The sequence below is a fragment of the Spodoptera frugiperda genome, chromosome 25 (genome assembly GCF_023101765.2).
Source record: "Spodoptera frugiperda isolate SF20-4 chromosome 25, AGI-APGP_CSIRO_Sfru_2.0, whole genome shotgun sequence".
In the NCBI taxonomy this organism is placed as follows: Eukaryota; Metazoa; Arthropoda; class Insecta; order Lepidoptera; family Noctuidae; genus Spodoptera; species Spodoptera frugiperda.
This window is the reverse complement of record NC_064236.1, coordinates 20,917,354-20,934,233: the sequence shown is the minus strand read 5'-3', so window position 1 is coordinate 20,934,233 and position 16,880 is coordinate 20,917,354. Positions and strand designations below refer to the sequence as shown.

At 35.8% G+C, this 16,880-nt stretch overlaps 1 protein-coding gene across 1 annotated transcript; it reads right to left on the bottom strand.

Annotated features, from left to right (window-relative positions):
• Positions 1 to 5,862: 5,862 nt before the first annotated feature.
• LOC126912316 (uncharacterized) lies at positions 5,863 to 7,158 on the bottom strand. Its single transcript, XM_050703907.1, has 2 exons — positions 6,599 to 7,158; positions 5,863 to 6,479 (listed from the first exon to the last, which is right to left on the bottom strand). The coding sequence occupies exons 1-2, from the start codon at positions 7,143 to 7,145 to the stop codon at positions 6,214 to 6,216; spliced, it is 813 nt and encodes a 270-aa protein (XP_050559864.1). The 5' UTR covers positions 7,146 to 7,158; the 3' UTR covers positions 5,863 to 6,213.
• Positions 7,159 to 16,880: the final 9,722 nt, after the last annotated feature.

Genomic DNA, 16,880 nt, shown 5'->3' with positions numbered 1-16,880 from the left:
CTACTTATCATCTCTTAGTTCATTTATTTTTGAGAATGTTGTAAATAATTTTATGTTTCTGGGTAGCTAATAAACCAAGGAAGTTTTTCTAATAGTTTGTACGCTTAGTGTCATATATTTTTTTTGAAATAAATCCAGTTTTCTATCGGCCAAATTAGTGACACAAAACAAAATTTCATAGGAAATTACTTGCTATTTTAAAACGAATGATATTTCTGCCATTATTAGTATTTATAAATGATAACTGATGTATTGGCAACTGATTAAAACTAAAACTACTAAAATCCAACCAGTATTTTTTTATTTATTGATGTTTTTGTAATCAAATCGGAATTTTTTCACCAAAACCAAAAATGTTGAATATCTCAGAAACTAGCCACTTTCCGCCCAAGGACCTCAGGGCTAATTTTGTAGGAAATTAGTTGTATTATCACCTCCCGAGAGGAATACGTCGAATTCAAAGTCACCCTGTATATTAACCGCACTGTTGACAATTGTTACAAAATGTTGAATTCTATTATCTATTTATCTCTTTTACATATTTTATTTTTTATAATAATATAACCATTCTCCGTTAACATAAACCCTCATTACCTTTATAACTAGGTACACATTAACACATTTTATTTTATTTAACTTATTTCACTACCATTGTCGTAAGGTACATACTACATTGTACACATGTGAGCACATTACATTTATACAGGACTCTCCGGTACCTGCTTTTTATTTTATTTATTTCATTATATTATTCACCATTCTTCATTTCTTTATTATACCTGTGTGTGCTCACTTTATTTATTTATTCATTCTACAATTTAGTGTCAATATTAAAGGTTTTTATTGACCTCCAATAAATTCTCACAGAGAGAGCTCGTCTGCACCATGATGGAACTAAGGACAAGACCACTAAACTGTACCTTACCATGTGTACCTATTATATTTATTAATTACTTATCATTTAACTATCACAAACCAACATAACACAATCTAATTGAATTGCTTGGTTGACAAAATTATACGTTGTCCTTAGGTGATCAGCCTTCAGTCACACGCCAAAACTTGTGTACCAAGTCATTCCAAATTATCTAAAAACCAAACTTACAAACTTTTACAAACAATGAACACATCCCAAAGCTTTGCTGATATCAAATTTCATTCATCTAATTATTAATTTTATAAGACAAGACCAAAGTGCAGTTGTTATTGTTACTCGGTGTCAAGTAACACGATTCTTCCAATACAATCTGACACTCAGTATGACATCATCAACTTATATGTTTCTGTTATCCTATGTACTTTAAAAATATTAATTAAACATTATTTTTATCAGCATTACTTACATAGTAAAAACATATGCACAGAAAAAAAAAGAATTGATTGTCAACAGGCGCGAACATTACTAAAAACTTAAGTACCATTCTAAAAAAAAGGAATAATAATAGTAGTGCTATCTAATTATAATAATCCTTACATGAATATAATTTTGGCCCCTAATAATTTAAGTTTATATTTATAATTTACTAATTAGTGTACATATCCACTCATTTATCACATTATTACCTATACATATATAAAAAAAAACACAACACTATTTGAGTCCGGTTATTCCATTCTGCGTCGCCAGGGTAGCGGAGATAATCTCGGACGCTCCCTGGTGGTCAACATCTCCCGGCTCCATCCTCTCGGATACTTACTGCTCCCGGCAGGTCCACCTCAGGGTGCATCGACACCCGGCAGCCAGCAAAACATTTTCACTTTTATTTTCTAAATTTTTAGCTCGAATCGCACTTTTAATCTATTTATTATTTAGCCTTTATTTTAGCACAAGCTGACCCAGCGAACTTCGTACCGCTTTCGCGTAACAATGATGCTCGATTTTATTTTGTATAGCTGAGCTATGTATGAGTCCCTATTCAATTTGAACTGGAATTTATAATATCCTCCATATAAAAATGAATCCAGAATTTCCTGATCTCACTATACGAATTTTCAAGCAAACATTAATCTCCTCTATCAAGCATTTTACGCCTTCTACCCTTTTCATTAAAAAGTAGCCTATGTTCTTTCGCTCCTCATTAAGTTTAAAAATGATGAATTTCCACATGAACAGTCATCCCCTATTTTTACCCATTCTCACCTATTTTTGCAATAAAAAGTAGGTCTATGTTCTTTCGTTTATCATAAAGTGTCTAAATACAAAATTTCACTGTTACAGCTTTAAAAATGACGAATTTCCATATGACCATTCATCCCCTATTTTTACCCACTCTCCTCTATTTTTTTGCAATAAAAAGTAGCCTACGTTCTTTCGTTTATCTTTAAGTGTCTAATTACAAAGTTTCACAGTTACAGCTTTTAAAATGACGAATAGACATACCTATGAACAGTCATCCTCTCTTTTAACCCATTCTCCCCTATTTTTTTTTGCAATAAAAAGTATCATGTAAGGTCTATTCTAAAGCGTAATTACAGACAGACAGAGTTACATTCGCATTTATAATATTAGTAGGGATTCTGTGCTACAACGTACACTTATCCAATAGCATTTGTTTTTAGTATCCAATAGCATTTATCCAATATGAACTTTATCCAATAGCAATAAAGCTCAAATTGACTCCACGTATTAGTTAGGAAACGTTTGTATGGGATAAAGAAAAGGGCAGTTTTTAGGGTTTTTCCGTCAATTATTTGATATTTTCTTGACGATTGTCAAGTGCATTATCGAACTACTGTGCGGCAATGGTCGAAAACATTGATTCTCAGGCATTAGATTAGTAGGGCGGTCCAACTACATGGCATGAACAATGACCAGAACCTATTGATTGGTTGATTTTTTACATGAAGGTCCTTGTTTATACAGAAGGAATTGGCCGTGTATCGTAATTCTTCTCCGAAACATATTTGAAGATAATTACGAAATAAAACGCATTTTCAGCCCAAGAGTGAACGTCATAGGGATAAGGAAGTGTGTTCGGGCATGTATTCGTCGTAGGGAAGATCATTTTGAACAAAATTTTGCAAATTAAAGTGTTTTTGAAATTGCGCTTTTCTCTTTACACTCTACTTATCATCAATTAATTCATTTGTTTTTGGGAATATTGTAAATAATTTTACGTTTCTGGGTAGCTAATAAACCAAGGAAGTTTTTCTAATAGTTTGTACGCTTAGTGTCATATATTTTTTTCAAAATAAATCCAGTTATCTATTGACCAAATTAGTGAAACAAAACAAAATTTCATAGGAAATTACTTGCTATTTTAAAACAAATGATATTTCTGCCCTTATTAGTATTTATAAATGATAACTGATGTATTGGCAATTGATTAAAACTAAAATAACTAAAATCCAACCAGTATTTTTTTATTTATTGATGTTTTTGTAATCAATTCGGGATATTTTAACAGACATTGCGATGATATTTTCACGTCTCATATGAATAGAGTTTTCCAGTTCATGATGCGCCGGAATATATTAATTTGAATTTTACAAAACTAATAGCAATTCGTTAAATAAAAAATATTCTTGAACGTATGTTAAGTAGTATTGTAAATTAAATCGTTTATGGTCGAATTTCGACCACTAGGCGACCACTAGTACCTTTAATTGACTCTCTTTATATGACTAACTTATTCTACTTATAGGGGCGAGGTGTCACACACACTACACTGTGACTGTCCGTGCATTGCATGTAATGCAACGTTGATCTAGCTGTGACGTCCGTGCATTATACAATGTGATAGGGATGAGACTTCTAACCCGTTAAGGCTGAGTACTACATCTAATTTTATCGACAAAAAAACATAATATGGGGGGTTGAATCCCACTAAAAATTATGGCTATTTTAATATTTTTTTTACTTTATGTGATATCAAAGGTTGTATGCGTCGTAGAAACAAAAAAAAAACGACAAACGGTAGCTAATAAACTTGGCTAACTAATTCATTACTTTATTCATATGTTCGATAATATTTTGGTGAGAAAAAAAATCATTTCTGTATTATTTTTACCGAAAAAATCGCTATTTTTCATATTTTCAATTGGGGGTTAGTGGCAACTGAACTGCGTTTATTGCGCTGGACGTGTGAGCTAGAACTTTGAATTTTCTAGGGACGTATGAACAAAGACTTGAAAAAATAAAATTTCAATGTTCTATCGAAATGTACACTTTTAATCAGTAGAATATGTTAGGTTCGATTGGACATACCACGAGATTATCCAAAATAGATGGGACAGCCAACGTGTTAAATTGTAATTGTGATTGTAAATTAATTATGAATAACTACGGCAGTAATCTAATGTAGTAATGCTAGTGATGTATGTTTAAATGAATTAAATACGAGCGCGTTATCCACGTTGTCGTTTAAAGATTTTTTTTTTAATACGGATGTGTGTGTGCACGTATAGGCGTAACTCAAAAAGGTAATTTTATTCGTTCTTTTCATAATAAACGTATTGTGACTAGTTGTAGTTGGCTAGCAGGTTGTGTGCACACAGAGTTTATGAAATGTGTTTTCTTGTTTTGAAATCAAGAGCCGAATTAATTCTCCATACGGTATAACTTACCCCGTCGCAAATCACTGAGAGAACTATTTAAAATAATAAATATTCTTACAGTGCCTTCTCAATTCATTTAAAAAATCAACAATTGTTTGAAAAAAGAAGCGACAGACACAATCTTAATACGAGATGTAAAAATAAGTTAGCTATACCGCAATTCCGATTGTCCAAAGTGCAGAAATACTTCATGTGTTAAATGTTATCATAAACTACCAAATACCATACTGAATCTGAATGAAAAAGAAAAAATCTTGTATAAAGCGTGAACTGTGTAAACAGGCATATTATAAACTGTCAGATTATATTGAAGATAAAAATGCATGGCAACATGTTGGTCCGGCTCCACTGGGCACTCGCTCACACTAGACATTGCTCAAATACGCCCAAATAATAGTTAGGTACGTAAACTTCAAGTATTAATTTATTCCAATGCAGTCTAGGGATCCTGTGGCATCGAGCAGTTATTTTTTTATTTAAAATATAATTTAAATATTATTTTTATTTGTATAGAAGCATTATTTCAAAATTGTAACTGTAGGTACATATTATGTGGGCACTATGTTTAAAACAACCGCTATTTTATATTCTTTATAAATTGATTTTATTGTCCCATTACTTTTGACGCTGTATTGTCGTTACATTGTTCCTACATTTATATACAATAGGTAAATGATCAAATAATGTAACAGAGATATTGTAAAAATATTTTTTTTAAAAGAGTAACGATGGAGTTTCTTACTCGTTCTTCTCCATTTGAAGCAACACTTTGGAACGAGCGCCTAGCTTCACTGACGGACGGAATGACGGACAATTCAATTTGTCGTTTCAAAAGTGCCTAATTTAGGATTAATTGAAATAAATGCTTTAACTTTGATTTTGACTTTGATGTTATTGTCCTTTGGTAGCTTTATGTTTTTTTATTTTTAATTATTATTCATCACTGTACACAAACTGTTTTCAAGTTTACACGGGGCCATCAGTTTTCAAAAATTTACTTGTCTATGGCCTACAATCAGTTTATGTTAGACGAAGAGTCGCAACCGGTCACATGTATCAATACTCATCGGGGTTTATTTAATTATACTCGGTTAGTTTTCGGACTGTCTAGTGCAATCGTTTATTAAACAAAGTTGGGTTACAAAAAGAACCGGCAAAGGTAAAAGCTATAGCTGATGCGCCAGTTCCATCCGACGTAAATACATTGCAATCTTTTTGTAAACTACTATAGGAATTTCGTGCCGGGTGCATCCAGTATCCTGAGTCCTTTGTATGACCTTTTAAAAAAGGGGGTTAAGTGGAACTGGTCTACGTCACATCAACAATTCCTCCACCATACTGTATTCACCCTTAAGAAAATTACAAGGCATCAACTTAAGTTTAAATCTTGATATAAAATCTCTGCCTAATAACGGTGGTCCGCCATTGCGAATGACGTATATGTCCAACGAGTGAGTGTGTCACAGGTACGTCACTGGCATGTTTACGTACCCTACGCATTCCATAATATTGCCGGTGTAGCTAAAAAATCTTTTCTTTGAATCTAGTAACGAAATATTACTGAACATGTTTTTATAAGTACCCTCGGATATAACTGTCACAGCTGATCCACTATCTATTTGAAATTGCACATTTTTCCCGTAAATCGTAACCGTTTCAGTCTTGGGCAGAGCGTATATTTAACAATGACATACCATCGTCACCACCGTCCTCGCTCACATCACCACACACGTAATTAACCCTTTTACACATTTTTCGCAAATAACCCTTGGTGTTACACTTATTGCATTTATAGTTTGCAAATCGACATTGGGATGACTCATGATTATTACGACCGCACACTGTACACTTATTTTTAGCGACACTATTGGTTTTAGCACTATTTCCTTGTTTAGCGATCTTGAATACCGGCGTCTGCTGCCCTGGGGCCTTAGTCTGCTATTACAATTGTGTCACAATGGTCGATCATTGAGCAGTGCAAGAGGGATGGAGTTATACAACCTACATAGCTGCGTCCCTCTTGCACTGCTCAGTGATCGACCATTCTGTTGTATAGCTCTGAACAGTCGTATTTGTGACCGCACGCTCTCCGCCAGCTCCACCGCCTTGGCCAAAGTCAGCTTGTTGATGTCCTGCGCGAACAGCTTCTCTCGTTGGTTGCCTGCTGTCATACCCATTACAAAGCGGTCTCGTAACGCCTCCTCGACATTACTAAATTTGCAATGTGCAGTAAATCCTCGTAGCCTTGACGCCCATTGCGTATATGTCTCGCCCGGTTGCTGCACAGCCGCGTAAAAGTTATAGCGCTCGCTGAAGCCACATATATTTGGCAGAAAATGTTCGTCCAGTAACTGCACTATATCGTCATACGGTACTTTTTGGATGTCCTTTGGCAGTGCCAGATCCGCTGCCAACTTATAAGTACCGTCACTGAGTGCACTGAGCAGGATCGCCCTCCTCTTGGCTCCAGCTGCATCATTCTTCGGGACGATGTCGTTTGCAATAAACCATTGCGTAATTCTACCCTTATACGACTTCCGTTCCTGCACGTTGTGGTCGAATGTAGACAAAATGCCAAAAGTATTCATTTTTCGATAATTAAGTATACCACCCAAAACATAAATGTGAAAGGCTGCCAAGTTCGATAATATTGGAATGCTTCGCCTATAAAAGAAGTGAGATCTAAATAAGTACCAAGTACCATACACAGACCTCAGTTAAAAATGATATAACAAGTTGGCAAGTTTTCACACACTTTGTTATAAACCTATTAAACGCAATGAGTCAAGTATATAATTTTCTATTAAAACTTGCCAAGTTATATCATTTTTAACTGAGGTCTGTGTATGGAACTTGGTACTTATTTAGATCTCACTTCTTTTATAGGCGAAGCATTCCAATATTATCGAACTTGGCAGCCTTTCACATTTATGTTTTGGGTGGGATTTCATTTATTTTTGTAAGGTTTATTTTCTTATCTTACTTTACTTTGACTAAATACAAACCTTCGTAACGAATTTTAGGTCGGTACGACCATTGGAAGATATAGATAATTTTTTTGTTTAAGTTCCTTAGGGGTATGAATTTACACCTTCATTATTTTTAAAACCGACTCACACTTGGCCATTTTCAGATTTTTTCCTTTACCTTGACCTAAAGACCTACCTCCATGCCAAATATCAAGTCAATACGACCATTGGAAGTGGTCTAGGTTTTTGATGAGTGAGTGAGTCAGTCAGTCAGTCAGTGAGTGTATAGTAAAAATAGCGATTTTCTGATGTCAATATCTCAAGACCTACAATAGGTACATTAATGAAATTTTGTATTTTAGATAAGTAAGTAGATCTCGACAGATACTAGAAATTTCATATGCGTAGATAAAATAGATTTTGAGTTATAGGTGGGTCGAACTTGGCCCGAAATGGTTCGTGTAATATAACCCACGGCCGGTGTGTCGGTTTTTTTGCTCGAACTTGGCGGACACACTGCCGTGTGTCTAGATTTTAAGATGTGGGTAAAACTCGTCGCCACTGTTGCGTATGCAATAAGGGAAGACAAGTGAAACACATGACAGCTATTGACATACTGCTTTATTACTCGCGGATCATACACCGCGCGGCGCAGCCACGCACACATATGCATTAGTAGCGCACACTGCGCACATACCCAACAACAATAATATGCAACTTAGAACTTTACAATAACATCTAACTTAGAACTTTACAATAACATGCAACTTAGAACTTTACAATAACATCTAACTTAGAACTTTACAATAACATGCAACTTAGTACTTTACAATAATATGCAACTTAGAACTTTACAATAACACGCAAATTAGAACTTTACAATAATATGCAACTTAGAACTTTACAACAACATGCAACTTAGAACTTTACAATAACATGCAACTTAGAACTTTACAATAATATGCAACTTAGAACTTTAGATTAATATGCAACTTAGAACTTTACAATAACATGCAACTTAGTACTTTACAATAATATGGAAATTAGAAACAACCATTACTGAATTGAGATTATATGTGGAATTAACGTTCCTCGAAAGGTAAGAAGGATGGGTGCCATTGCTATATTTAGCTACCATCATTCCAATCACCAGTCAATCATATAATGGTAAGCGTTCATTTTAATATTACGTCTCATTTGGTTTTTTATTTCTTGCAAGATACATGTTCCAAATCATTTCGTTTTCAATGTCATTCATTTTTATATTTTACTGTTTTATCTTTGATAATTATAAACAACTAATGATTTGTTGTGTTTTAGATAAGCTACCATTTATGAGAAACGTTTGCGTAAAATCAGTGCCTAGCTCCATAGCTATGCCTGAAGGAATGTTGGTGATACTGGATCTAGAATTCATAAATATATACCCGATCAGAGATTTGAGGATGGAATGGCGTATTGGGTCGGTAATATTTAACCACACCAGCTTCAGTGTAAGTATAACTATTTCTTAATTATTATGTTATCGGCTTACTCACGTATTGTTTTGACGAGGTACTCGACTAGTTTCAAGCCATGCTAGAGGCTCATATTCATGAGCAGCATTCCGCGACACACGACGCGGCGATTGTCGCGCTGCTACTGGCGATTCGAGCTACGCGCCCATCGCGCCCTCTGCCTGGAATCGCGCGTACTATCCGGCGCGCGCGACGATGTTGGCTCGTTAGACTCGCTCGCCGGCGGCTGCGTAGGTGTTGGGTTCGATTCTCGGGTCGACGCAAAAATGGTGCTACATACCGCGCTCACTGTGTCACACTCCAGACCCGCAACATTGTGGGCTGATGCAGATAGTAAGTAGACTTGGCTTCCAGGCAGGAGGCAATGCCCAGCCACCGTCTCTGTTGAAATTAGGACGACGACTTATTTCGATGGCCTCACGTACTTTCCGCGGTACAAAATATTTCTCCCTCGCTAGTACGGAGACCTTGTCGAAACGGAGGAAGTGAGCCGCGCCCGTGCCACAAGCATGCTCGGCTACTGCCGATGTATGAGTGTCCAGGTTCTTCACACTGCGTATGTGTTCCTTGAGTCTGGTTGTAATGTTGCGGCGAGTTTCCCCGATGTAACTCGAGCCACAGTCGCACGGTATCATGTATAGTATACATGATACCAGGGTATACATTGTATACCCTGGGAACTGCCAGTGAATCCTTATCCTTAGGCGAGCGTAATAAGTTCCGTAATTGACCGGGTGGGCGGAAGATCGGCCTGATGCTGTATCTTCGGTGTACATGACTGTGGCTCGAGTTACATCGGGGAAACTCGCCGCAACATCATAACCAGACTCAAAGAACGTTTCGACAAGGTCTCCGTACTAGCGAGGGAGAAATACTTTGTACCGCGGATAGTACGTGAGGCCATCGAAATAAGTCGTCGTCCTAATTTCAACAGAGACGGTGGCTGGGCATTACCTCCTGCCTGGAAGCCAAGTCTACTATCTGCATCAGCCCACAATGTTGCGGGTCTGGAGTGTGACACAGTGAGCGCGGTATGTAGCACCATTTTTGCGTCGACCCGAGAATCGAACCCAACACCTACGCAGCCGCCGGCGAGCGAGTCTAACGAGCCAACATCGTCGCGCGCGCCGGATATTACGCGCGATTCCAGGCAGAGGGCGCTATGGGTGCGTAGCTCGAATTGCCCAGTAGCAGCGCGACAATCGCCGCGTCGTGTGTCGCGGAATGATGCTCATGAATATGAGCCTCTAGCATGGCTTGAAACTAGTCGAGCTCCTCGTCAAAACATTGCGTGAGTAAACCGATAACATAATAATTAATTTAGTATGTCTCACGAAAGTTACAATAAAATCATAACTATTTCTAGTTAGCTTTTAATAAAGTCATAATAATAAGTGCATAGGTACCTACACTTCACAGTAGATCAAGCCAGGTCGATACGTACAATATATTTAATTATAAACTTCCTGATGACAGGTATGATTCCAATATTTATTATTCGATTTTTTTTATAAGTTTATTTACATTTGTTGTCTCCAGACTCTTGGTCCGTGCCCTTGTCATACAATTTGTTTTTTTTTATTGATATTTGATTATAATCGCTGTGATAGCTTTAAAACAACAGTAATGTAATCTGTGCCGAATGTACAACCCGGGCGCAACAACTAGACACATGGCTCGAATCTCGACTCCCCTCCCGCTACCCCGCGCGAGGCCCCGCTCTCGTCCTTCAGCTACGACTATTTGTACTCTAGCTAGACAAACGTCATTTGAGTCAGGTGTCAAGTTATTGCGCCCGGGTTATAGGTGCATCGCCCATACATTGCTGCCCATCTTTTCTATTTCTTTCTATTTAAGTTCAGTAAATATCTAACACTTTTTTCCAAAAAATATCACATTAAAAATATTGAATACTTACCCGTATATCCTTTCTAGCTGCTTGCTTCCTTTTAGGCTGGTCAATGTGACCGCTTTTGTTACAAGATTGACCCGCCCCTCCGTGTACTCTGGCCCATATATAAGTATATAAGTGAACTTGTCAGTACGAATTAACTTATAAATTTCTGTATTTTAGCAAATTGGGCAATTGGCCCACGCTAAACTGGTCATTAAGAAGACCAACCTAAAAATGACTGGGAAGATCCTTGGATTTCTCTCTGTGAAGACAGGCACACACTCTGAACTACTTACCGTGGTCCAGAGCTACAGCGTCATCTATGACTTCAGATACAAACGGGCTCATTATGATGTAAGTACATTATTATGTCTCCACTAGCTCAAACAATATTTATTATCTCATATTTTAAATCTTCCTTTGACTTCTACATTAATAATTCAAGAACAAAATTTGCGAAAATGGTCCAGCCGTTTTCGATTTTTAGCGAGACTAACAAACAGCAATTGATTGTTATATAGACTAGCTGTTACCCGCGACTTCGTCCACGTAGAATGACTTGTTGTAGAATTTGGGCTTTTCAAGGAATATTCTACGGCTGTAACAAAGTAACAATTGTCATCAGAATCGATTCAGTACCTAAGTTATATTATGTTTATTTGTTTGTCCGTTTTTTTTTATGTTTCTTTATTTATGTTTGGTCGTCCGTTTTACACGGTTGAACGGAGTTAGAATTGCTACACATTGTGAAATTAATTTATATTAGTGGTTTCAAACAAAACGGTTTTCCCGTACTGAGCCCGTTTCCGTGAGGTTTCAGTTGTAAATATATTCTGCGTCCTTTCTCGGGTCGCAAACCATTATTGTACCTAAAAATCAAACAAGTTAGTTTGAAAGATTGAGGAATTGAATTACACTTGAATATGTTCAGCAGTTTAGGAGATATAGAGTCTCGGAACTTAACATTCTTCTGGGATCTCCAGAATATTATTCTGGTACTAATAATGTGGTATGGCTTGTACTGGCCCGACGTTACACAGATGATAATATTGAAATAGGAATATAATAAGAAAGTTTTTTGATTTTATTATTACTTTCGTGTAAATACCTAGTCGAGTTCCTCGTCAAACAGTTACGCGAGTAAGCCGATAATATAATAATTAAGTGTTTTGATATATAATGTAGTTTACTGTAAGTAATTAGTAATCAACAAATCCTAATAATGTATTTGTTCCCACTCTGAACTGTTGACTTTCGACAAATTAGTGGAGTGGGTTTTCAGACCGAAATAGAGTTACAGTGAACGAATTATATTGGATATTATTTTTTAAACTATCTTTGTATAGCTTAGCTATATCTTTGTTGGATATTGATTTTTAAACTATAAATTGCAATGTTTACCCAATTTTTATTGTGCTTTCCGTTTTTTCATAGTTTAAACAAATTATAATAAACAATTAATGTTTTACCATAAATTTTTACTTTAAACAGTAATTATTTTTTATTTATATAATAATAAATCTTACCTATGTGACAGACAACTGTTCTGAGTAACGTAAGACCTTGACAAGCGAGGGGAAAGATGCTAACGGCGCATTCCAATAAACTACCGATCGGTAAATTTGCTTACGAGCCGTAGAATTTTGACATAAGCTCCATACAAAATGTGTCAAAATTCTACGGCTCGTAGGCACATCTACCGATCCGTAGTTTATTGGAATGCGCCGTAAGAGCGTGCGAGCAAGAGGCTTAACGTGAATAAATACACTGTGAAAGACATTAAATGAAATAAAAAAATATAGATGTAATATTTTTTTAATAATGGTTGTGTAATCAACATTATTTTTAATTTACATTAATATCATTATCATCCGACACTTGCTCATTACTACTTGCTTCGTCATAATCCGACTCTTCGATATCGTTTTCCTCCTTTGAAGGAAAAAATATTTTAATGAATTAATAATGTCATTGAGAATTGAATGTCGCCTTCAAATACGCAGGACTGTATATTTAATCTTATCTTCAGTTTCAGTTGACTGTGCTGCGGCAGTATCAGCATTAATAGGGTTTTGTAAAAGTATGTCGCATGTAGAAGCAGGAACTGTATCTCCCTCAAACCAATTAAAATCGTAGTAGTCATCGATTAAGTTCAAACCATTATTTTCAGGGGTAAGAAACGTTGATTCCTTTAAATGACTATTCCGCCAGATATTTGTAATATATTCATCACTTAATAATTGTTGTTGTAGCTCGCATTGACACGGTGGTAGATTTGATGAATCATAACTTATTATTTTTTTCATAAACTTCTTCTGACATAGAAAAATCATTATATTTTAAACTAGTGGCCCGCCCTAACTTCGCATGGGTGCAATGGAGATATAATTATTATGCGTGTATTATACACATAAAACTTCCTCTTGAATCACTCTATCTATTACAAAAACCGCATCAAAATCCGTTGCGTAGTTTTAAAGATTTAAACAAAGGGACATAGCGACAGAGAAAGCTACTTTGTTTTATACTATGTAGTGATAGTGATAATTGTCTTTTATTATTTTTAATAAAGATTTGCTTTTATCTAATGTAGCTGATGTGAATTGTACAGTATTTTCATCATTTTCTTCGTTACAAATTACACAAATCATGTGTTTAAATTCCAGCCTGCACACTATTAACTGAACTGTTAATACATACTGGTGGTCGCCTAGTGGTCAAAATTCGACCATATACAATACCATTATATAATTATAATTTACAATACCACTTAATATACGTTCAAGGATATTTCAACTCGTCCCCTAACATAGTCCACACTCGGCCTCCGGGGGACGAGAGTGGATTTTCATAGAAAAGGCATAGAAACGTTGTCCACTCTCGTCCCCTAGTCAAAAAAATAAATTTTGGTACAGTCGACTACAAATGTTTAAAAGACACTAAGGGTGTTTTTTTTTATTTAATAACTTTTCTTTAAAATAGTAAAAAAAAAACTGTTTTGTCCGCCACTTTATCTGCGTGGAGTGCTGAATTCTGGCGACATTTGGCCATACAAATATTTCTCGTTTAATATGTGGAGAGGCCTTCGCTGCTAAAGCGGTTCATGTGAAGCTTATATTCACGAAGCTTGGTATTACACTAAAGTAAAATCACATAAAATTATATTCTATTATATAAAAATAAGTCGGGTTTTCCTTCCTGACGCTATAACTCCAGAACGCACGAATCGATTTCCACGGTTTTGCATTCGTTAGAAAGGTCTCGGGCTCCGTGAGGTTTATAGCAAAAAAAAATGTTGGCGAAACGGAGTTTGCCGGGTTTGGTAGTTTTTAATAAATAGTATGGAACAAGAGGGTAGACGGATAAACATTTTCTTAGCAACTGTACTTTGGGGGCCGAGTGGAAACTAAGATTTCCCTGAAAATAAAAATTCACACTCGGATCTCAGGGGACAAGATGACACCCTAGTTAGGGGTCAAGTGGAAACATAAATCATCGGGGCCGAGGGTCCGAGAGTGGACTAAAAGCTGCCAGGTAATTGTTATTGGACTTGGTGTACTATGAGTCATCACTCCACAATAGCCTTACAGGAAGACCGTTAGTCGGGTGTCCGTTATCCCAGCCAGATGTTGTCAAATGTGGCCATTTCAATATTACAGATTTTTAGTGCTCCGGCTTCTGTGGATCTGGGTATAATGTTCTACGTTTTCGCTTTTTTGTGACCATCTAAACTTGGTCGGGTTACCAGGGTATTTTACTTCCTGAAGCTTTAATCTTATTATCTCGTTAATTATCGAATATACAGCGCTGAAATTTTACAGATATATAACTGTAATAGAGCACAAAAAAATGATATAACATTCAGTTCATATATCCATATACAGGCTTAACGGTGACCAAATAACTCTGCGCGCTTTCTGACCGTGCTCGTGAAGAGCTGCATATCATCATAACTTGTTAAATACTTACCGGATACTAATGAAACTTCATGCACATTTGAAGGCAATTACAAGCTACAAAATAACGTTTAAAGTAAGTCTTTAAACCTCTTATTTAGGGTGCTAGGAACAAATAAAGCGTTTTTCTATTGAATAAAATAACCTTTAAACTATGCAATATTTTGTGTTTTTATTACAGCACAAATTTAAACTAATTCCTAAGAAGTCATGTGCGAAATATTATAAGAATCCACTTAACCGTTTCAGAGATCTAGCAGCAAAATCTCAAATAACTTTGCAACCGAAGATAATCAAAGATGAAATAAAGCGGAACATTTACCTCACATACGGTACTAATTGTATAGGTAGTATTTATTTCAATATTCCCATTAAAAAGAAAACGATCTGGCTGCGGTAACGTTACCCCAGCAGGAAGTGTTTTTCTGAAATATCTAAAAAACTATAAGGGGCACAAATTTAAAAATGTGCGGCACAATTACAGAAGCTGGAGAACTAAAAATCTGTAAGATTGAAATGGCCACATTTGACAACATCTGGCTGGGATAACGGACACGTTAGGACTAACATTATAGTGGGAGCTCCTAAAGAAATCAAGCGATTAAATATACTCACAGAACTATATTTCTAGTCCAACATAGCTACAAAACGCTAGCAAAACCTTCGGGAAGTTTTTATTGATAATCAAGTGTGATTATAGAGGACCACAGCAAAATAAGAAGCCGAATATAAACATCAATTTGAGGTTATATAACATAGCATACTTGTTTACTGACCCTACGTCAATCGAACTGATGTTTGTGTATGTGACATTGACTTATTAGCGTTAGTGTTTCCAACAAAAAAATATACGTTCCACCACACGCAACAACCGACAATAACACTAAGGAAGTATTCAACATATTTTTTGATCAAATGAAAAACCAATCTGTTAAACCTAAGGTTTCTATCCCAAATAGTATTGTATTATGGAAAAAATATGAAGAAAAATTTATTCCATTAGTTGAAGAAAACAAAAACTTAAAAAATTAAGTTGGAAAGCTAGAAAATGAAATAGTTTCTTAATAACCCAGTAAATCAGACCAAATTATAAGAAAAGCAATACATACAAAAACTCACGACAACCTGAAAATAAGTGAAGTTGTTCAAAATACAATTTTAAATGAAATGACAATGCCAGATCCTGCCCCACTCAATTTCATCAATGTATAAGAAATGTAAATTAATCAAAATTTTGCAATGAAAATAGGACCCTTAGTTATTTAACCATTATTCTGATAAAGATGCGGATAAAAATTAGGGAATAAAAAGAATAAAAAAAACCTAAGGCCTATTTTCTGTTTTTATCGCAAACATCTGCGTTTCTTAGTACGCTTACACGTGGAACAAAAAATATATATTTTTTTATGATACATGACGTAAACGAGCTGACGTATCACCTGATGGTAAGCAATCGCCCCCGCCAATGGACAGTTGAAACATCAAAGGCGTTACAAGTGCGTTGCCGGGGTTTTTGGGGGTTAGGAATTTAAGGGTTGTTGTTCGGGAATCGGGGATTAGGAAGATTGGGAAGGGGGGAATTGGGCCTCCGGTAACCTCACTCACACAACGAAACACAAGCGTTGTTTCACGTCGGCAACAAACAAAATTTAATAAAAAGAAAGATTTATTAATGTAATGTATACGGATCTTAATATGAATTTGGTATTCGTTATTTTTTTTTATAATATATGTGTATTATAATGAAAGCATATTGTAATTATTATTTCGTGTTTGAACGTTAGTGATTAGATGCAACGAAACGTCATTGGCGTGCGTACGTCAGTTATGTCAAAAAGTCATTACTTGACATTCGCTCTGTCTGTTCTATTTACATTGTTGTTTCGTTATGACCTAAATTATTAAAAGTAGGATTACTAAAGTTGATATTGGTGTTGACATTCCTTCCTTTCATAGCTAAACACCCTACGATAGCATTGTAATAATA